At 46.1% G+C, this 23,099-nt stretch overlaps 1 protein-coding gene across 3 annotated transcripts in view; it reads left to right on the forward strand.

Annotated features, from left to right (window-relative positions):
• PLCG1 (phospholipase C gamma 1) overlaps positions 1-23,099 on the forward strand; it is a 168,049-nt gene that overhangs the window by 109,496 nt on the left and 35,454 nt on the right. For all 3 annotated transcript variants that reach the window (XM_029611383.1, XM_029611381.1, XM_029611382.1), the window contains exons 12-20: positions 1,361-1,481; positions 2,340-2,508; positions 6,492-6,614; positions 7,474-7,575; positions 8,415-8,602; positions 9,078-9,278; positions 9,530-9,649; positions 10,184-10,364; positions 11,160-11,237. In XM_029611383.1, coding sequence (XP_029467243.1) covers positions 1,361-1,481; positions 2,340-2,508; positions 6,492-6,614; positions 7,474-7,575; positions 8,415-8,602; positions 9,078-9,278; positions 9,530-9,649; positions 10,184-10,364; positions 11,160-11,237 — 1,283 coding nt within the window. The remainder of the gene's footprint in view (positions 1-1,360; positions 1,482-2,339; positions 2,509-6,491; positions 6,615-7,473; positions 7,576-8,414; positions 8,603-9,077; positions 9,279-9,529; positions 9,650-10,183; positions 10,365-11,159; positions 11,238-23,099) is intronic.

A 23,099-nucleotide genomic window follows, 5' to 3' on the forward strand; every position in this document is an offset into this window, starting at 1 on the left:
TCAATGCCGGGCATGGAAAGTGAGAGTGGGACGGGAGAGCAGGAATGTTTTTGTAGGAGACACACACTGTTAACATTTTTGTTGGCCAAAAGTAAAGGAATATTTGGTGCTGAAGAAGTTTTGCAGGATGTGCTAGCTGTCATTGGACCGATATGAAACTTGTGTAAAGACAGTGTTGTACATGAGTTTTCCAGACCACATTGGACCCTGGAGGATCAGTAGAGGCCCTGGAAGTCTCTTATCTGCAGAGAGAGAGCCAAACGACACATGACCTCCTGATCCTTGACCCCAGAGAAGAAGATTTATATGGCTGCTCATGTCTTAGCTGCTGTTGGAGCCATTTCATCGCTGTCCCCTGCAGGGCTCCAGAGTCCCGCTGCATTCTTATGGTTTTATTTGCTTGCATAGCCTGCCTAGCTAGCGATTTTACAACCGAGGTTCATGTTGCACAGGCCTTCACCCAGCTCAGATTCCTCCTCTGGCTGACTGCTACGATCATTGTTTGCACAGTAAGGGTTGATGAAAGTAAAGGTTATCGGAGAGAAGTTTGGAAAGCCATCCCAGCTTTCAAGAAGTCTCCTGTTGCTTTAATGTTTGTTACAGGAATTAGGTGTCATAGCAGAAGCAGTATTCAGTCAGCAGTTTAAACAAATTCTTAATAAAAATTCTCACTTTTTAATGTAATTCTCGGAGGACTAGGCGAACACTTTTTCGGCTGACCCACATTCACTGTGGTTGATAGTAAGAGCTCCCGGTGCTACTGTGCTGTTCTTACCGGAGCTTACACCTCCCTTCTGCATCTTGAGCATGATTACAGTATGAACTGTTCGAGAGTGACCTGAGGGAAGAGACATTTGAAAACCCTTCAATTCCAAACAAATGCAAAAGGGAGGAGACATTTTAAAAATAAAATCTCAGGATGAAAAGTGGAAATGTATAAATGGTGTCTCTTTTTTTTTTTTTTTTCTTGAAATTGTAGTTTTAGGTTTGTACTTTGCTTGCTCAACTGATTAGGAATTTGCAAAAGTGAATCAAATTAAGATGGACTGGTGCTGTGAAATGCACCAGTCTGAATCCAAGGAAAAGAAAACCGGTCAATGCATATGAGTTAGCAAAGGTGTCTTCCCCCACATCTACCCGGTTTCTTGGCTATCTTTTTATCTTTTGTTGTGCTTCAGCTAAAGTCCCATAGTGCGTTTTAGAGATGTTTTTGCAGAGTGTCCCTTCCTCCCCCTTTTTTTTTCCAGAAGTTGCAGGAAGTTTAAATCCTTGGGCGGGAGATGCAGGAATTGTGTACTGAATGACGTGGCGCGTTTCTGCCACGCTGGTGTCTCATGGCTAATCGTGTCTTGCATTGTAGTGGACTGCTGGGACGGACCAGACGGGATGCCGGTGATTTACCATGGACACACCTTAACCACCAAAATCAAGTTTTCGGAGGTTTTGTTTACCATCAAAGAGCACGCGTTCGTCACCTCAGAGTAAGTACAGAAAGGGGGGAATTCATTTCCTAATTAAAACGGCACCCATTTGGCTTTCAGCACCGTCTTTCACCCAGGCAAGATCCCAACAGGTTTTTGTAATTGAATACTTGAGAAATGACAGGTGAATTGGCTGGTAACACCTTTCAGGTATTCAGAGAGCATGAAAGCTTTCAGAGTGGAGCGGGATGGAAGGATGGGGAGTATTTGTGCTCTCTCTGCTGTTTGTCACCCAACCAGCTTTCAGTAGATGATGCTCGGAGCATTAAGAAAGCAGTTTTCAAAAGTGTCCGCACTGTTGCAAAGACTGTATGTACTTTCCCAGGGGAAAATATATCCATAGAGATGTGCACCTCCTTTTGCTGCAGGCGCTAATTTTCCCCTGAAAGAAACATGCAGAGATACATGTGCTGCTGCCTCGCCTCTGACCCCAACTATTTCTCCTGTGGGTAAAAACACGCGTGCTGTTTTTCTTGGTGTCTACTTTCACCTGTGTACAGGGCGGACAGTTTCAGAGGGCCAATTTACCTGGAAATTGTCTTGCCTGTATATCTGGCCCAGTGTCACACTATGGCTATGGTTATGAGCCACAAGCTTGGTAACACCTTACAGGGTGCAAAACCACTTGAAGAAGAGCATCCAGGCTATTGTAGCGTAATGACTTGTCTTACATGTACAAAGATTGCTGTGAGGACACAGGAACAAGAACCTTTTTATATTTCCTCCTGGTAGTTTCCCTGGCTTTTGCATCAGTGCTCCAGCACCCGCTGCTTGCAATAACTGAGGCACACTGAGGAAAAAAATACCACCTGAGGGGAAGGTCTTGTGACGCTATTCTCTCCTCCTCCTCCTCGCCAGGTATCCTGTCATCCTCTCTATCGAGGATCACTGCAGCATTTCTCAGCAGAGGAATATGGCTCAGTATTTTAAAAAGGTCTTTGGGGACATGCTGCTGATGAAACCTGTCGATATCTCTGCCGACGGGCTACCATCCCCCAATCAATTGAGGAGGAAAATTCTGATCAAGGTGAGAGACCCTCAGAAGTATAAATAACAACCTGGATGCAGAACGTGGTCGGTGGACAGAGAGTTGTAGAGTGAGGCTTACCAGGGGATAGACTCGGCAGTCACAGCAGAAACCTTTTTTTTTTTTATGGGAACTTGGTGGCTGCATGGAAGGGCTGCCCTGGGGAGGTGGCAGAGGCAAAAACAGTGATGGAAGTGCAGAAAGGGTGGGCACAGAGGATCCCTAGGTGTGGAAAAGGGAGAGGAAAGCTAGAAAAGCATATGGGGTCTAAGGCACTGCAGCAGGAATTGGGGGTCAGGCAGAGACCAGTTGGGCCTTAACAGTCCTCCTCTTCTGTGTTTCTGTTTCTCAGCTTGGGTTCTGGGAGGAGAGGAGTAAGAGTCTCAGCAAATGTCCTTAAGTTGGCCCTTGGCTAAAAGGAGACCAGTATTGGAATGAAAAGTTCAAGCCTTTGAGGAGCAGACACCAAGGTTGTCCTCTGGTGCCCACAGCTGACATCAGGATCCTAAGTCCTGGTGCATTATGATTGTGCAGGAGTTGAATATGGGGAAACAAAGGACTTTTAACCAGCAAATTGAGAAGATGCAAGCTGGGAAATCCAAGCTGAGTGGCGTGGCGAGCAGGAAGTTGCGCAGGTAAACTTATCTGGGTGACTTCAGCCGTGATATCAGCAGGACTTACCCTGGTGGGTCTGCTGCTGAATATACCTGCCTAAAATTATCCAGGTAACGTTATCTGAGTAACTTTAGGACTGCGATTTACATGACTAGATTTACCCACCTAAATGTATCTGGATAGCGCCGAATCTCATCACTTCCTCGCTAAATGTAGGCCACACGCCCAGAATTCCCCTCCCATCTGCCCCAGCCCTCCTTCCTTACCAGCCTCATCTTGCCTGTGTGAAAAGTCACCCAAGTAAAAGTTTGCTCTCTGTGGGGCGGCAAATTGAAAGTTTGGGGTTTGTCTAAATAACTTTAAAAGTTATTCAGATAAATCCTTTTCAATATCAACCTCTGTAGTCTAGAACAACGCTTCACAGACATAAAAAATGGGGAGGAGAGGGTGTCAATTTTAAAAAGAACAGAACACACAATTTTGCTGTTCAAAATTTGGCCAGCTAAGTAAAGCTGATTTTCACCTGAAAATGCATCCAGATCTGTCGGCTAAAACTGACTAGATTTAGGAAACTCGAGGCTACAAACTGAAATTTAGGGAGCCAGTGCTAAAAATCAGAGCTGAGTCCTCTCCAGTTTGCCCTAATTACATTTAATCCTTCCTCCTTCCAGCCTGAATTTAAAAGTTAGGGAGGGAGGCAACATCACCTCCACAATCTCCCTTCCCTCCCACCTGAAGATACAAATTTGGTGGGATTGACATCCCCCTACAATCACCCCCTTCCTCCCACCAAAACAAAAAGTGAAGTGGGTGGCTAAAAATCCCTTCCCACCCATCTGAAATAAAACCATTAGCTGAGGGAGGGGACAACCAGACCCTGCAAATATTCTTCCTGCCTCCCCCCAGCCTTAATAGAACAGAAGTGTTATCTGGTGTGTCCCACCCCCCCCCCCCCCCCCAATCCCACTTCCCTTCATAAACCCACCCATCAAGTTTCCCCCATTTGCCAGCCCGGGAAGACACAGGCTTATGGTCCTCCCTGTTCATCGTATAGAGCTGCTGTGACAGCAGCCCACCCAAAGGCAAACGTATGGTGGGGTCTCACAGCCTCTACCTTTCACCATGCTCTCCCCCATCAGTGCCCCTCCTCCCAAGGGTCTGCACTCTCCCAAGCCAGGAGAAGGACACAGGCTTACTTCCTCCTGGCTTTGTGTCCAGTGTTGCTTTGGCAATGATGCTGTGTGCATTGTTGTCAGAGCAATGCTTAATACCAAGCTGGCAGGATGTAAATCTGTACCTTCCCTCCCTCTTACCTTAAAGAGGTTTAAGAGGGCCATGCAGAGAAGGAGGGCAGTGATAGGGGTTGTTGGTTATTTTTTAAGGAATTGGGTAGGAGAGAGAGAGGCCTTTTGCCTTCAGGCAGGATGGAGAGAAGATGCCAGGGGAGGGGACGCTTGCTGTTCTTACCGCTTCCACCCATATTATCAGTCCTTCACTCGACTTTGCAGACCCCTTCCTCATAAAACCGCACACTGCATTGATACCTGCGTCACACGTTTCAGACAGCTTGTGTGCTAGGAAAGTGCATCTGAAATATTTTCATTTGGGGGTTTTTTTTTCCCCCATTTTGTTTGGTTTTCATTTTGTTTCATTTAACATAGTAACATTATAATGATGACAGGAAAGGACCAAAATGGTCCATCCAGTCTGCCCAACAAGCTTCTTATGGTAGTATATGCTGCGCTGTGCTGGCTATCCCCCCTGTTTCTTTTGCTGGGTGATGAGCTTTCTTGAAAATTCAGACACTGCTTCTTGACATGCTTTGCTCACAGATTTGGCCGAAGAAGAAATCCTGTGCTTTTCCCCTTATTTCAGTGTGCACTAAAAAAAAAAAAATCCAAAACAAAATAAACAAATGCACATCCCTACTATTTACCTGGGTAAATGGTTTCTGAAAGGGGATTAAAACAAGGGCTCTTAGCAGTAAAGCCTGCCTGCATATTGTACACCCAGACAATAGGAAGGATTTTCATGTTTGCTTTAAACATTCATGGGTATTTGGCCAGGATGCACTGAGATCCGCTCACGCACAGTTGTGCCTCCTCTTCGGAGAGCGTAACTTGTACATGTACGTATAATTTTAAAAATTAAAAAGGTATGTGTGGAAGTGCCGACTTTGCCTCCCTCATGATGTCTGTACTCAGTTTGCATAACAATACCCATGTAACTGGGTTGCAAGTGGACTTTTACATGCACCGAGCCCTGGTCTATTTTATAGCCACGTATGCACATAGAATCAGGCTTTTTGCATGTAAATGGCTTTGAAAACGACCTCCCAGCCCATAATGCTAGATTTGAGAACAAGTCAACCAAGGCAATGGCTCAGCAGGTTTCATGAGCTTAAAGCTGCCAAATGATCCAGTTTCTGATGGCTTGGGGGTGGACAAAGGGGACCGTGGATCCCCAAAGCTTTGTGGAATCTATAGTCCTCCACCTATTTTAAATCAGCAGTGCAGATACAAGAGGAAAGAGGGGTGTCTGAAAGTCTCCTTTCAGATTCTGGATCCCTTGGAAACTCTATGGGTTTGCTTATCCAGAGCCACAACAGGAGCTTTCTGGTGTCTGAGTGGGTATCCAGGGTAGAGCCACACTGAGAAAATGCGGGTGCGCGTTGCAGCTGGGCAAAAGTCCCTAAAAAAAAAAGGCCTTGTGGCTGTGTGCTCTGCTGGTGGCTTCAACACACTATTTATATAAAGTACTTTGTGCCACACTGAGTATCCTGGAAGGTTTGGTTACAGAACAAGGAACATGAGCCATGGTTAACAGAGGCCCTTCCTGTTTTGGAAAATATCCCATTCTCCACTTTCTCTGTTCCAAAAGGTATTTTCTGACTCCAGGGTATATCTCTATCCCTCCCTATCCCCTTATTTTCTTAAGTTTTACTGAGAGATGTCAGTGCTTTCTCTGCTGCCCAGGAACCCTGAAAGCCAAACTGAAGAGAGGGGGAGCCTCGGGGCTACCGAGTAGTGTGCCTGAAACTGAGAGATGGTTCTTGCATCAGGAAGTGTAGAGAGGGCTCAGCTGTGCTCCCTTGCTTGTAACTCCATGGAACTGGTGAATCCGTGGCTTGCCACAGAGACAGAACAGAGAATTGTGTCTCCCTGTGCTGAGACCTCCCTAGCGCTAAGTGTCTCGTAGATGCCTTCCAACGCGTGGGACGAGCCCCCCTCTACAGTGTGTCTAATACTGAGACGTGAAATGAGCGGGACTTGCAAAACACTTTTTTGTTTTGTTTTGGGTTTGGTTTTTTTTCCATCTGACTGGCTGTCTCTCACAGTGTGAAACTCCAGAGTTTTCTGTTTCGATAGCACAAGAAATTGGCAGAGGGCAGTGCGTATGAAGAAGTGCCGTCAACCACTGTGTACTCCGAGAATGACATCAGCAATTCCATTAAGAATGGAATCCTCTACCTCGAAGATCCTATCAACCATGTGAGTCCCTGTTTCTGGGGCAGAGAGCATGGGGGTACCTCCAGAGGTTGGGAATGGGGGGAGAAGGAGGGAGACAGGAGGACTCAGGGGCTATCTTTGGCAAGGACTGGACAGAGATGGGAGAGGGGCAGAGAATGGCGCACTGCCCCCTCTGCTTCCTATGCCTCCCTGCTGCCAAAGCAATCTTCCAGCCCAGGGACCTATCCCCTCCAGTCCTTCTGCCATGTATTTGGAGGTGTGCATTTTCTTAGGGGGTACAGGCAAGCAGATGACACTGGTTCAGTGCTGGACTGAGGCTCCTGGAAGCATTCCAAGCTCCTGCTCAGTCTCAAAGCTACGCAGTGAACATATCCTGAGCTTCAGATTCTATTTTCACTCTGTGGAAGGAAAAAAAGTGATTTTAACCAGTGAATTGAACATCCTCTTCTCAGAAGTAGTCCAAAGAGTGGATTGCAGAGAGATGTTTAATGAAAGACTTTAATGACGTTAACACCCTTGTGCATTCTACATTTTTGCTCAGCTGTAGCACTGTAGGCCTGAGGGTTTAAATGTAGAGCAAACGTCAGCACTGGAAGTGGTGGACAAAGAGCAGGCATGATAAAATGACAGAGAAATCAGGGGCATATGTACTGCAGGGACACAGTAGGATTAGGGACACGTTCTGCAGGAAGAGCAAGATTGGATCACGTGTACTGCATGGACACAGGGAGATCAGAGGCACATGTGCTGCAGGGACTGTGGGATCAGGGCACCTGTCAGGCTAGGCCAGTATAAGCAGGCAAAGTTTCCTGACTGATGCTGATTATCACCAGAGGCCATACACTTCCCCTCTTCTTCTCTCTCCTCTTTCTGTCTCCAGGAATGGTACCCACATTTCTTTGTTCTCACCAGTAACAAAATCTATTACTCTGAGGAGACTAGCAGCAGCCAGGGGAACGAAGATGAGGAGGAGCAGAAGGAGGTAACAGACAGAAGCTCTCACTCTCTCTCTCTCTGTCTTTGCTTTGTTCTGAACCCTGTGGTGGCTTTTTGATTACTGTGAGTGCCCCCGAGGAAGCTCTTCCTGTTAGCAGGAATGAGAGAACTGCTGCTTCAGGACATACTTTGGAGCTTAAATCCCTCTGTGAAAGCAGAGGCAGATTATGCTGAAGTTTAATCAATAATGTATTGATTTTCCAGTAGCAAAACCTGTCTTAACCACTTTTTGACATCCCTATATTGAAGGGTTATTGACCCTCATCTACTAAAGCTTCTAATGTCAGATGGTCTAAATACTTTCCCGTAGACACAGATGGAGAGAAGTCCCCTTTTTTTTTTCATTCCCCACCCCAACTACTCCTGTCCTTTGATTGGGAATGAGGCCCGCAACAAACCTCTTGAGGGTGACCTTTGGCCAACAGATGTGCCCATGCTGCATGAGCTCATTCCTCAGCAGCTCATATGGACAGAAGATCAAATCTCAGATAATGACCTTAAAAGATTCTTGAATGAAGAAACAGAGTTGTGTTAGGAAGGAGAAGTGGCCTACTCTTTAGAACATTGGACCGTGTATCAGGAGAAGTCCTGGAATGAATGTCCAAGGCTGTACTCTACCACTGGCTCTGTGTGCCCTGGAGCAAGTCACTTTATCCCCCCCATGACTCAGGGTTTGGGAGTCCTAGCATTGACCTTGGCTTACCCTTCAAGTTGCATCTTCCATGATGATTTTCTCCAAGTGGGCTTTGGTTTGGCGTGCTGTGTAAACCTATAATGAAAGGAACCCTGAGGAACTCCTTGGTTTCTCCTGTTGGTCCTGTGAAGGTGAGCAACAGCATGGAGCTTCACTCTGCTGAGAAGTGGTTCCATGGGAAGCTAGGGGCTGGTCGAGATGGACGTCACATTGCAGAGCGGCTCCTGACAGAGTACTGCATCGAGACGGGGGCCCCAGATGGTTCTTTCCTGGTGCGTGAGAGTGAGACCTTCGTGGGAGACTACACTTTGTCTTTTTGGTAAGGACTTTGTCTTCCGTGCAGTGTGTCATCTGAGCCACATGGAGGCTGCACTCTGATCATTCTCAGTTGTGCAACTGCGTCCTGATGCAGCACAGCAGGGCAAGCACCAGCTCTCCTTCCAGGATGGCAAGTTATCTCCCAGGTAGCAAACAGAGTGGATGAGCACCCCTTGGTTACTGTAACCCTGGGGCCAGGTGTCCCCTTCCAGAGAACACCTCACCAAGTTCTGTTTCCTTCCTGTGGATTAAAAATACTGTCAGAGGGCATGAGAATTCCCTGGGATAGTGAATATTATTTTAAAGATAAACAGAAGCTTAGGTAAGGTTCTTCTGTAAATATTTTGTTAGCTTTGTATTTCTGGCAGGAATCGGGACTCTCCTGCAGCACTCGCTGCTGCTGCTGCTCTGCCTGCACAGACAGGTGGAGTGAGCAGCACTGTTTTTTGTTGGGTTTTTTTTTGCTCTATTTCCAGGCGCAATGGAAAAGTGCAACATTGCCGCATCCACTCCCGGCAGGAGGCGGGCAGCCCCAAATTCTTCCTCACGGACAACCTCGTGTTTGAAAGCCTCTACGCCCTGATCACGCACTACCAGCAGGTGCCCCTGCGTTGCAATGAGTTTGAGATGAGACTGACGGAGCCCGTGCCTCAGACCAACGCACACGAGAGCAAGGAGTGAGTGAGCACAGCAGAGGGGAGGGCAAATGGGGGGCCCAAGCATGAGACGTGGTGGTGGGGGATGCTTTTAAGGGGAAGGAGACAATGGGAGGTAAGGCCAAGCATAGGTGGGGAAGGGGAGGGGCCATGCTGCAGAATTGCAGAAGGATTGATTATAGAATTTACTGTTCCACTGACATAAAATAAAAGCCGGTGAAACAGGCCTTGTGTACAGCAACAGTTGGATATTTTCCCTTTGCCTTGTGCAGATGGTACCATGCTAGCCTGACACGGGCACAGGCGGAGCACATGCTGATGAGGGTGCCACGTGACGGGGCTTTCCTGGTGCGGAAGAGGAGCGAGCCCAATTCTTACGCCATCTCCTTCCGGTGAGCCTGGGGTTCTGGGGGTGGGAATGAGCCTGGAGATGGGCTTTGGTGTTGTGTGAGTCACAATGAGGATTTCTCTGGCTATTTCTGAGATTTAGCTGAACAAACCTGGGTATTAAATACCTCTTTCCCGATTACCAAATAAGTTATAGCCTGGAAAAAAAGAGGTGCTGCAGCGGCATCCCAGGAGTGAGACTTCAGCTTAGGCGGGTAAGTTTCTGGTCGTGGATACCTGGATACATTATAGACCTACTTCGCTATGTTAAGCATATAGCTGGTTAAAAGTAAAAAAAATAACACCCCCAACTCTGGAGATCAACAACCCTAATCCCTCTCCACCCCCAAAGTAATTTAAAAAATTCCCCTTTGTGTGCTTAATCTCTAAAGCTGGTAACAGGAGACCTTGCTTCCCTTTCCCTTCTCCGTCGCTCCTGGCGTGACCTTGGGTAAGGTATTTAACCTCCCTGTGCCAATCTGAGATAGTTTTAGTCTTGAAGGCAATGGAACAAGTCCCTTTTACTGCTTCCCCTTCAGGGCGGAGGGGAAGATTAAGCACTGCCGGGTGCTGCAGGAGGGGCAGGCAGTTGTCCTGGGGAGCTCAGAGTTTGACAGCCTGGTGGACCTGGTCAGTTACTATGAGAAGCACCCGCTGTACCGCAAGATGAAGTTGCGGTATCCCATCAACGAGGAGACCCTAGAGAAGATCGGCACTGCGGTGAGTAGTGGGTAAGACCAGCTGCGGCTGTGGGACCCTGTACACACACAGAGAGGGGCACTGCAGTCATTTTTAGGGGGCATGGGGCGGTAACCAGCCGGCTCTGAGGGATGGGTACACACGGGCGCTCGTGCACACTCCCAGTCGTTCATGAGGACGTGTGAGGTACTGTAGCCAGTCAGGTGCCTCTTCCATATGATGGTGATTTCAGAGGTGGGGGCGGGGTTTGGAATGGTCTGGTGACTTTCAGACATGCAGTCTGTTCCTAGAGTATAGAACTGCGGAAGGGCGGGGAGGGGCTGCTCTGACAGGGACACATCTGGAAGGAGCAGCAGTGGATATGATTCTGAGGGAGGCCCATCCAGGTATTCAGAGAAGGTCACCACCATAGAAGATCTGCCTGAGATATGGGAACATGGAAGAGTGTTACAGATAAACTGATTGGGCTCCACCTCATGCCTCCAACCCCCTTCCTCTGCCTAGCCATATTCCTTCCCACACACTGGAGTGTGGCTGAGATGGTAGTATGTGGGATTAGGGTAGGATCTGGTGTGCTAGAAGAGGGGCTGGGGGGAAGCTAAGAACCAGAGGCCTTCCAGGATGGAGCACTGATAAACAGAAAACGATAGCGAGAGTAGGGCTGAGTTTTCTGCAGCAGCAACATCCTCCCCCAGGGCCACAGGAAGCCCCCTGCAACCAGCTCCACTCATCTTCACCAGCTAGCAGTAAAGGAGGTTCTCGCTTGCACACTCTGCCACAGGTCTAATCCTGCATTTCTCGTCCTGTTTTCTAAAGGAACCCGACTATGGATCTCTCTATGAAGGACGGAATCCGGGCTTCTACGTGGAGGCCAATCCCATGCCGACATTTAAGGTAAACCTCTGCCCTGTGTTCTGAATGAGGCGCATGCATTCCAGGTCTCTTGCACAGGAACCAGAGACTTGAGACCAGAGGGAGGGGCCCAGACGTGGCAGGGAGAAAAGAGGGAGAGGGCAGCAACAGTTGACAAAGTAGCTGCCAGAATAAAGAGAGGAAAACATCTTGTCTAGTGCTGCTGGAGGTTCCCATTTCCAAGTTCTGACCCTGATTCAGGCGATTTATCTCTGATTTTTCTGTGTCAGGATCCATTCAGCGGAATATTTATCCAGGTAAGTTCTGCTGAATATCCAGTTTAGTTATCCAGGTAACTTTATCTGCAAATGTGGACCTCTTACTGTCCAGTCACCAAGTTGTGGCCTGTGTGTAGTACGTTTGTGGTCTCTGTGTAGGGCCAGCATGTTGGAAAACTCATACAGAAACTTAACTGGTATGGCAGTCCCTCCATTGACCAGGCATTATTTGGAATCTGGTGCCAATAGCCCATTCTCTGTATTCTGCGGAGAAACAGAGAAATTACATTTCCTGCCAAATGGAGCCTTTTTATTTTTTTACAGCAAGCAGCTCTATTTGAAGTAAGGACCTGTGAGGTCTGGTAAGTTCATGCAGGATAACCTCTTTTTGGTTGGCCCTTTAAAAGATTGCTCTGCTTACGACACCTTTCAAAAATGTTTTAATAAAATTAAACAGCAAGGCATTTTTCACGGATTCCAGCACGGTCTGATTCAGTGCCAGCTTACTTGCATTTTTCTTCTGTTCATCTCTTAGTCTTTAATCCACAGGGGAACATAATTTTATTGTAAAACTTTTTTTCATTGAATAAAAGTACAAAAATAACACACCAAATTTATAAACTTCTGCAATATCCATTATACCTAGATGAGTATGACTATAACACTTCATTTTACAGTTTATCCCAAAGCAGATCCACAGAAACCACAACATGAAGACACCCTCCCATCTCCCACCCTCCCGTACTATAACCATCTTTACAGGGATAGTAAAAGAAAGCTCATGTTCATTGCTTCCTTATGTACATTATCTTCATTAAAACAAAGCAATTGTCCAACACAGAATAAAATAACATCAAAAAGACAAAATATAAAAGCCCTCAACTCTCGCCCTCCCCCAATCCCAGTAACAGCTAAAGGATAGAACAATCTCTTCAATAGCTATAGGATATAAAATGTATTACTGAGTGCACATAAAGAGACTAGGGAAAGTAACTACTGATATACTCCCTATATGTAATTTAAAACCTCACATCTAGCTCTCACCAGAAGGCTATGAAAATAAGGCCTTTTGCAAAAAAATTATATAATAAGCCTAATTCTCTATCTGCATTGTATCATGAAATAAGTTCCTCCATCTCCAAAAAGACGGAGGATCAGGGTCTCGCCAAACACTCAAGATTACTTTCTTCCCTACTTAAAAGGCTTTTCATATGAGTCTTTGTTCTTGCGCCTTGTACCAGTAATTTAGAAATGTCTTCAAACAACACAGCATCTGCAGATCATCGAACTGTCTGGCCTGCTATCACTCCCAGAAACTTCAATATCCTTTGCCAGTAAGCCCGAGTTGGTGCACAATGCCAAAACATGTGAGCTAGAGTACCCCTGTCTGCTTTACATTTAGGGCACCTCTCCGTGTCAGTAACCTTGGCCTTATAAACTCTATCTTGAGAAATATAGGCCCTATGAAGAAACCCGAGTTGAATTTCTCTAAGTGGCACACACTCAGTGAGCTCGCCAATCTTTAGAAAAAGATCTCTTCATAAGTGATCGATATGACATTGGAATCCCTTCTCCACCTTCTCACTAACTCATGTTCCCTGTACGTACCAGGATCAGTCCAGACAGTGGGTTATGTCCCCCTTCCAGCAGGTGGAGTCAGAGCAAAAACTGAGAGGGCGGTCCCTCATAACTGGTGTGCCCTCTGTAAACCTTCAATATTTCTCTGACTCCAGCAGGATGGCAGTTGGCTCCTTCGGTTCCCCAGTTTTCTTTCTCTGAGAATAGTCCTTTCTGGATTTCTTTTTCTCCTTAGAGTTATTTATTTGGATGGATCTTATTTAAAACAAACAAAAAAAAAAAACAAAAACGTTTTTGGCTTACTGCTTTGGTTGCTCTGCTGCAGCTTGCAGGCAGGGTTTTCTTTCAGTGGCAGACCAGTCTCTTGCTTTTCTTTATTGCTGTTTTTGGTCCCTGGGGTAAGTTGTAAGTTTTCCTTTCACAGAAGTAACTTTTGCTGCCTTAGGGGTGAAATTGGTGGTCCAACCTCTCCCCCTCGATATCGACCCGCTGCCCTGAGATGCCGATTCCTTGGGGCAGCCTCTAAGCTTCAGAGACGCGGCATTCCTCTGGCTTGAAGAAAATATACTTAAGGGTCTTCCCTTAAGGGAACGGGTCGACTAAGTTACTTAGCAGCGCAGGACTCCTTCCCCCGGCTGCCGGCAGTTCTTTCGGAGGTCTTTGCTTATTCTTACTTACCTCCATGCCGCGTTCGACGCGATGCAGTGCCTGCAGGGAGCCTGGAGCACGGCTCTCCCAGGAAGGCTTGTGTGCTCGGTGCCTCCCTGGTGGGGAGGGCACCTCGAGCCCGCCGGGGCGGTCAGTTTCGCGCTGATACGCGCGCCGGGCTCTGAGGAGGACAGCCCCGTTCCCGTCCAGCGTGGGAATGGTGGCCATTTTGGATCCGGAGTTGCCTCCTCCGGCGTAGTCTCCTGTTGGCTCAGCCCCTGACCGGGCTCATTCTCCTCTGGTTCTCATTCCGGTTAACCTTCCCGACTCAGTACATAGTGCTTATTTGACCAGGCTCAATCAGCACCAGGATGCTGCTCTGGCTCCCCCTCCTGCTAAGGTGGGCAGACTGGGGGATTTCCCGGACCCCGGAGGGGCACCGTGGGGATTGGGACCGCCGCGTTCAGTTGTGGCTCCAGGAGACCCTGGCTCTGCCGGGCCAGCGGCTCCCTCGGGGTCCTCCAGGGTACAGCCAGTTTCTCTTCCGACCGGTCCTAACCTGCCTTTGCCGGTCCCTGCGGTGGACCCGGATTTGGTTGACTGCGCCCCTGGCGCAAGTCGAAGGAGATAATCCTTGAGTCCTCCGCCTTTTCCAGAGCGATGAGCTGGATTCACTCATTTCGCATGTCTTGGCCGAGTTGGACATTGAGGCTCCCAAGGATGCTCCTGGTACCAGCACCGCACAGACGAGAGGGGCCCCAGTCCTGGTGGGGCTCAAGTCGCCTTTGAAGACCTTTCCTTTTCATCCTATGCTCCTCCAACTGCTGTCCAAGGAGTGGGAGGCTCCGGAGGCTTCTCTGCAGGTTGGCAGAGCTATGGACAAGCTGTACCTGCTTCCCGAGGTCTTCCTGGATCTGCTTAAGTACCGCGGGTGGATGCTGCGGTTTCAGCAGTCACAAAAAAGACTACTATTCCAGTGACTGGAGGAGCGGCCCTCGGAGATTTGCAGGACCGCAAACATGAGGTATATTTGAGGTGTCCACCTTGGGAGTTTGGGCTGCTGTCTGTAGCTCCCTGATGCAGCGAGCAGGGCTCCAGTGGCTCCAACAACTGCTTGGCGCCCAAGAATTGCCTCCAGGGGAGGCACAACAGGCGGAAAGGCTGGAAGCCGTCATAGCGTATGGTGCGGACGTGCTGTATAATCTTCTCCGGGTGCTGTCTAGGTCCATGGTGTCCGTAGTCTCAGCCAGATGCCTCCTCTGGCTCAGAAACTGGGCCGCAGATTCCCCCTCCAACGCTCAACTTGGCTCCCTCCCTTTCAAGGGTAAATTACTGTTTGGGGAGGAGTTGGATCGACTCATCAAATCGCTCGGGGAGAATAAGGTGCATAAGTTACCGGAAGATCATCCTCGGAGCTCCAGGACTTACAGCTCTCCGCGGAACCGTTTCAGAGGATAACTGCGCTTTCGCCAGGGGCGGCCGGTACCCCACAGGCCTGCCTCGTCGCAATCGCAGTCCTGGTCTCATTCCTTTCGGGGTCGAAGATCAGCCCAAGACGCCCTCGCCCAAGGGACTTCTGCTAAATCTCCACAATGAAGTATTGCCAGCCTGCTCTTCAATTCCCCAGATAGGAGGCCACCTTTTGCTATTCTACCAGGAGTGGGCCACAATTACCTCAGACCAGTGGGTCCTGGATATTCTAAAGCACGGTTTCGCTTTAGAGTTTGCTTGACCTCTCAGAGGTCGGTTTGTCTTCTCCCCTTGCGGATTAAAGAAACAGGACGCAGTGCAACAGACGCTGGACCGGCTTCGGGAGTTGGGAACCATTCTTCCTGTGCCAGTGACGGAACAAGGGCTCGGCCATTATTCCATCTACTTCATAGTCCCCAAGAAGGAGGGCTCCTTCCGGCCGATCCTGGATCTCAAGCTGGTCAACAGGGCTCTCAAGGTTCCTCACTTCAGGATGGAAACCCTACGCTCCGTGATTGTGGCGATGCACAAGGGAGAGTTCCTAGCGTCCTTGGATCTGAGGGAGGCCTGTCTGCATATCCCCATCCGGCAGGAACACCAGCACTTTCTCCGCTTCAAGATTTTGGGTCAGCACTACCATTCGGCCTGGCAACCGCTCCTCGCATCTTTACCAAGGTGATGGTAGTGGTGGCGGCGGCCCTGGAGAAGGAAGGGATTCTGGTCCACCCCTACTTGGACGACTGGCTCACCCGGGCAAAGTCCAGGGACTTGTGCTAGGTCCTATGAAGAAACTAGAGTTGAATTTCTCTAAGTGGCACACACTCAGTGAGCTCTCCAATCTTAGAAAAAGATCTCTTCATAAGTTGTGGATCGATATGACATTGGAATCCCTTCTCCACCTTCTCACTAACTCATGATATTGAGTATGGATGACAGGGGCCCATTTCTTCACTGATTTCTTAAACCCTGAGATAGATACCTTTTCATAGTAACATACAAATGACAGTAGAAAAAGACCAAATGATCCATCCTGTCTGTCCAGCAAGATTCCCTAGATAGCAACTGTCACTCCGTGCAGGCTACCCCTATATTTCTCTTAAAGGTAGTAACTGCCACTCCGTGCAGTTATCCCAAGCTTTATGATAACCCATAAAAGTTTCAGCTAGCAACATTTTTTACTGGGTAATGAGCTTCCTTGAAAATTCAAGCAATGCTCTTAATGTGCTTTCCTTATGGATTTTACCATAGAAGCAGTCCTGTGCTTTCTTCGTTATGCCTGATTCTCAGTACCCCAGACTAGAAGTTGGGACCACCTTGGTGGTTGTTTGAATCCAGTTCCCCTTTTCCCCCTGCCGTCAAAATGAGATGCATTAAAAGCATCAAGGCTTACTGGTTAATGGTAGTAATTGCTGCACAAAGTTATCCCCCTACACTCTTTTCTTCATTTCCATCCTCTAGCCTTTAGAGATCAACAGTGTTTATCTCATGCCCCTTCGAATTCTTTGACTGTTTTAGGCTTTACCACCTGGAATTTGTTACCAGAGGATGTGGTTAGTGCAGTTAGTGTAGCTGGGTTCAAAAAAGGTTTGGATAAGTTCTTGGAGGAGAAGTCCATTAACTGCTATTGATCAAGTTTACTTAGGGAATAGCCACTGCTATTAATTGAATCAGTAGCATGGGATCTTCTTAGTGTTTGGGTAATTGCCAGGTTCTTGTGGCCTGATTTGGCCTCTGTTGGAAACAGGATGCTGGGCTTGATGGACCCTTGGTCTGACCCAGCATGGCAATTTCTTATGTTCTCCAGAAGGGCATTCCAGGCATCCACCACCCTCTCCATGAAGAAATATTTCCTGATGTTGGTTCTGAGTTGTCCCCCCTGGAGTTTCATTTTGTGATCCTTAGTTCTGTTATTTTCTTTCCAATGCAAAAAGTTCAAAGTTCATGCATCATTAAAACTTTTTAGGTATCTGAATGTCCATATCATATCTCTCCTGCACCTCCTATCTTCCAGGGTATACATATTCAGATCCTTCAGCCTCTCTTCATAAGTCTTCCGATACAGACCCTACACCATTTTGGTCCCCCTTCTCTGGACCATCTCCATTCTGTCTCTATCCTTTTTGAGATACGGGCTCCAGAACTGAACACAGTACTCCAGGTGAGGCCTCACCAAGGATCTGTACAAGTGCATTATCACTTCCTTTTTCTTACTAGTTATTCCTCTCTATCCAGCCCAACATTCTTCTGGCTTTAACTATCGCCTTGTCACATTGCTTTGCCATATTCAGATCACTAGACACTATTACCCCAAGATCCCTCTCTTGGTCCGTGCATATCAGTCTTTCACCCCCCATCACATAAAGCTCTTTTGGATTACCGCACCCCAGATGCATGAATCTGCACTTCTTGGCATTGAATCCCAGCTGCCAAATCTTTAACCAAGCTTTCTTAAATCACTTTTCATTCTCTCTACTCCTTCAGGCATGTCTACTCTCTTGTAGAGGTTAGTATCATCCGCACATAGACAAAGTTTACCTTCTATCCCTTCCCTAATGTCTCTCACAAAGATATTGAACAGAACCAGTCCCAACACTGATCCCTGTAGCACTCCACTTAACATGGATTCTCTCTTCAGAGTAGGCTCCATTAACCATTACATGCTGTCTCCTATCAGTCAACCAGTTTGTAATCCACGCCACCACCTTGGCACGCACTCCCAAGCTGCTCATTTTATTCACTAGCCTCATGTACCTGGCCGAATCAACAGATTTGGTAAAATCCAAATAGATTACATCAAGTGCTCTTCCTCGATTCAATTCTCTAATCACTGAATCAGATTGTCTGTCTGACAGGAACTTCTCCTGGTGAATCCATGCTGCCTTGAGTCCAGCAAACCACCAGATTGAAGATAGTTCACTATCCTTTCCTTGAGCAGAGTCTCCATTAATTTTCCCACCACTAAGATGAGGCTAACCAGCCTATAGTTTACAGCCTCCTCTTTGCTACCACTCTTGTGACGTGGGACCACCACCGCTCTTCTCCAATCCCACCGCACCATTCCTGTTTCCAGGGATCTTTCGAACAGGTCCTTCAGCGGACCACCAGTATATCTCTGAGCTCCCTCAGTGTCTTGGGATGTATGTAATCCAGCCCCATGGCCTTGTCCAACTTCAATTTGCCTAGCTCTTCCCATACATTCTCTTCTGTAAACAAAGATTTATCTATTCCATCCTCATTTATGGTCTTGTCCACCAGCAACGGTTCACCTCCAGGGTCTTCTTTAGTGAGCATCCATTTTTTCATTTCTCTCTACACATTGCTCCATGTCATCTTTCAATTTGCTATAGCACGTCTGGCCTCCTTTTTTCTCTGATATACAGGTGCACTTATAAGTTTACATATTCTTGGCAGAATTTTGTAAGTTGTGTAGCATTTTACAAAAACATGAGTGATCAGACAAAATATGTCTTATTTTTAATGTTTCAAATTAAAGTATTATGCATCACAGAATAGCATAATCATTAAACAAACCATAGCAATAAAGGAAATAATAAAATGGTCCTATTCAAAAGTTTGCATACCCTTGTATGTTTGGGCTGATAATATACACTCAAGTTGATACAGGTTGAGATGGCAATGAAGGGTAGATATCCACAACTGTGCCTTGTTTGATTGTAATTAGTGTCTGTGTATAAATAGTCATTGAGTTTCTTGCTCTTGAGAAACCTTTGTGCATTTCATTCAAGGCTGAACTGACTTTGATGGTTTTCTGAAGCACGGGGAAAGCAAAAGAACTGTCAAAGGATCTGCTAGCAAAAGTAGTTCAACTTTATAAATCAGGAAAAGCTTATAAAAAGATATCCAAAGATTTGAAAATGCCAATCTGTACAGTTCAAACTCTGATCAAGAAGTGGAAAATCATGGGTTCTGTTAATATCAAGCCACGGTTAGGTAGACCAAGAAAGATTTCAGATACAACTACCAGGAAAACTTGTTGGGATGCAAAGAAAAACTCACAAGCAACTTTACTGAAACAAAGTGGGGTGGGTGTTTCAGCATGCATATACTTAAACAAAAATGGGCTACATGGTACAGTTGCCAGGAAAAAGCCATTGCTGCACCAATGCCACAAAGCAGCCTGCTTAAAGTACAACAAACAGCACCTAGAGAAGCCTCATAACTTCTGGAACAAAATAATTTGGAGTGATGAGACCAAAATTGAACTTTATGGTCACAACCATAACCACTATGTTTGGAGAGGAACCAACAAGGCCCATGAAGAGAAGCAAACTATCCCTACTGTGAAGCATGGAGGTGGATCTCTGCTGTTTTGTTTTTTTTTGGGGGGGGGGGGGGTGAACTACAGCAGCAAAGGGAATTTAGTCAAAATTGATGGCAGGATGAATGCATCTTATCAGAAAATATTGTAGGAGAATTTGCATTCATCAGCTAGGAAGCTGTGCATGTGGCATACTTGGACTTTCCAACATGACAATGATCTGAAAGATAAGGCCAAGTCAACCCTAAAATGGCTGCAGCAGAAGAAAATGAAGGTTCTGGAGTGTCCATCACAGTCTCCTGACCTCAACATCATTGAGCCACTTTGAGAAGAACTCAAACATGTAGTTCATGCTCGACCACCAAAGAATTTACAGGATCTGGAGGCTTTTTGCCAAGAGAAATGGACAGCTTAACCACATGAGAAAATAAAGGGCCTCATTCACAACTATCGCAAAAGACTGCAAGCTGTCATTGATACAAAAGGGGGCAATACATGATTTTAAGAACTAAGGGTGTGCAAACTTTTTTGAACAGGACTATTTTATTATTTCCTTTTTTGCTATGTTGGTTTAATGATTCTGCTATTCTGTGATGCTTAAGAGTTTAATTTGAAACATTAAAAATAACAGATGTGCTTTGCCTGATCACTCATGTTTTCTTAAAATACCACACATCTTACAAATGCGGTCAGGGGTATGGAAACTTATGAGCATAACTGGATCTGAAAAATGTTTTGTCACTTTGCTTTACCTCTTAGGCAATCCTCTCTTCCACTTGACTTTTTGCTTTCCTTATTTCTTTATTCATTTCCCTCAGTTTTAACAGATCTTCTTCCCTGTGTTCCCTTTTTTGGGATCCTTTATACTTTTTGAATGGTGTTCTTTTTACCTTTTATTTTTTTCAGCCATTTCTTAGAGAACCAGATCAGTTTCTTTTTCCTCCTTCTCTTGTTTTCTTTTCTAACATATAGATTTGTTGCCTTTGTAATAACTCTTTTTCATTTGGCCCACTGTTGTTCCACCTCACCCATTTTCTCCCAGTCTTCCAGTTCTTCCTCCATGTACATCCCCATTTCTACAAATTCTGTACTTGTGAAATTCAAAACTCAGGTCTTTGTGTGACTTCTCTGTATCCTATTTGAGATATCGAACCATACCGTCTGATGACCACTGGTGCTCAGGTGAGCCCTTCCCAAACATTAGAGACATTATCACCATTAGTGAGCACTAGATTGAGTATCACACCCTCCCTTGTGGGGGAAGAGTGACTGGGTCTGGGTGGTATTTTTTTTTTTTTTTTACACGCGTACATTTTGACTTTAAAAAGTAAGTGTGCAAATATTCACAGCAAACCTACCTGCAACAAACGAGTGTGATTATGTACAGATAGTTTTGCCTGGGTAATTTTTGAAACAAACTTACACGCGTAAACCTGCTTTGAAAATTGGTGTTACAAAATTACCCCCTAGAGATGGATTTTCAGACCCCCATGGGGATCCTACATCGTATCCATGGGCGTGAAACTTTGTTTTCAAAGGGAAACTCCCTGCAGAGTATCTCTCTGAAACTCCCTTCCCTGGTACAAAGGTACCTGCAGAATCTGCACATGCAGACTCTCCAGCAGGGAATATGTACAGGGAGTTTATTTTTAACTCTCTGTGCATGCTTAGTTGAGCTGGCCCTGGCATTGCCCCTTTTACACAATAATTCTCTGTATTCTGTTCCGGGTCAATTTTCAAAACATTTAGCTGCCTCACTTTGGGAATTATGCACCTAAATCACCCCTTTTCAAAACTGAAGAGGCTCGCGCTCCTAAATTTAGAACCCTACAAAGTCGGTAACTAGAGTTGGAGAGGAACATTTTAAGGCCCTTAGCACTGCTTTTCAGCATTGGGCACCTAACATCAGGCCCTGATTTACTAAGGCTTTCTCCCACTTTGAGTCTATGGGGAAAAATGCTTAGTAAATCAGGCCCTTAGGCTGATGAACTGCAGCCCTACCTTTAAGGTCCTTTCAATCAGAAACTTAAGTCCCTAGGTTCGGCATAAATATCTAACTAAATGCAGGAACCTGATTTAGGCATGGAACATTGTTCTTTGAAGTTTGATCCCTTGGCTTCTCTAGTTTCTTTTCCAAGGGCCACACTTGGTTCACTTGGCCTCAGCAATTGGCTGTTTACAGAAGGTTCATCACGCTGCGCCTGTCCCGTGCATGCAGATGCTGCTGAAGCTGTACCCTAAGTGATGGCAGTTGTCCTCGCATGGTAGCAATACAACTGCCCGTCACACACGACGCATCTTTTATGTGGAACGTTAACATGATGATGATCCCCATCTGAAAACCCAAAAGAAGACTCCCTGAGATCCACCAAACCAAATCAAGGTGGTTTGCCTCGAATTCACATGAGCCAAGTGACCCCATCACTCACCTGATGATTTAAGAGACTTTTTATTCTCATCAAACCTCAGGTCAAAGGGACGATAAATGAAGACCCTGTAAAATTCTGCTAGTATGTGTTTTATAACCTCCGAGGAAGGGACATTCTCCGGGACAGGTTGGGCTTTACTCCTGTCAAACCCACATGAAATGAAGGTTTTTTTCAAGCCATATGGTGCTTACAGATTATGGATTTTCTGCCATTTGACTCCTTCAAGCAGTGGGATAAGGTTCAAGCTGAGCACATCTGATATTTTGTGGGTTGACTCATTGTTCAAGCTGTTTAGGTTATGAGCCGATGTTCTCTGTGTCCTGAAGAATTTTAACACCTCCCATGTAGTATAAATGCTGCTGCAAACTAGCAGGTGAATTTTCAAAGGAGTTTCTGCATTTAAATGTAACATACTATCGTAGCAATTTCCAGAAACTATTTACCTGTGTTAAGTGCACTTAATGCAATAGACAATTCAATGGCATATATTGTGGCAATTTTCAAAAGCCACTTACTGCGGGTAAAGTGCATTTACACATGTAAAACCCAGTTTTAAGCATGTAAATATTTTTGAAAATCTTGCCCTAATTGTTTTTGCTGCTGGTTTATTTAAATTTCTGAGTTAGAAACTATTATTTCTGCAATGTTGTGTGCAGAGCTTGGTTGGAGTCTTGATCTGCTTGTAGTTAGTTCAAAAGCCTTGTTTACTGCCAAGTTGTAATGTGATTATTTTTTATATTTTTGTGTTGCTATTCTAATTTATTTACACTTTTTCTTACTGCAATCAACCTCTGTGCATTTGCTGCTGTTTCTAATATGCTGTAAATCACTTTGAGTGAATTTCATATTCAAAAAGGCAGGTATTAAATAAAATCATGAACAGTGAGGCCTGAGGGAGTGGCTTGATAGCAACATTCAGATACAGAAGTGTGTGTTGGGGGGGTGGGGGGGATAGTATTAAGAGTACAGTGATCAGTACTTCACATCCAGAGGAAATAGCCAAGAAATGGTCAGGACAGTTTTCAAATCATTTTATCCTTCGTAAAATCGGAGGCAGGAAATTTATGTCCTCTTCTGCGGGAGTGAGGGGAGGGTGGAGCTGGCAGGGATTTCATGATGCAGACCGTGCACCTACTGACGTACCCACGGTGCTAGCCAACCCCTGTATTTTAAGAGGAAACTCCATGGGGCTTGCAAGGTCTCTGCAGGGTTTAAACTGTAG

Source organism: Rhinatrema bivittatum, chromosome 8 (assembly GCF_901001135.1).
Source record: "Rhinatrema bivittatum chromosome 8, aRhiBiv1.1, whole genome shotgun sequence".
Taxonomy (NCBI): domain Eukaryota; kingdom Metazoa; phylum Chordata; class Amphibia; order Gymnophiona; family Rhinatrematidae; genus Rhinatrema; species Rhinatrema bivittatum.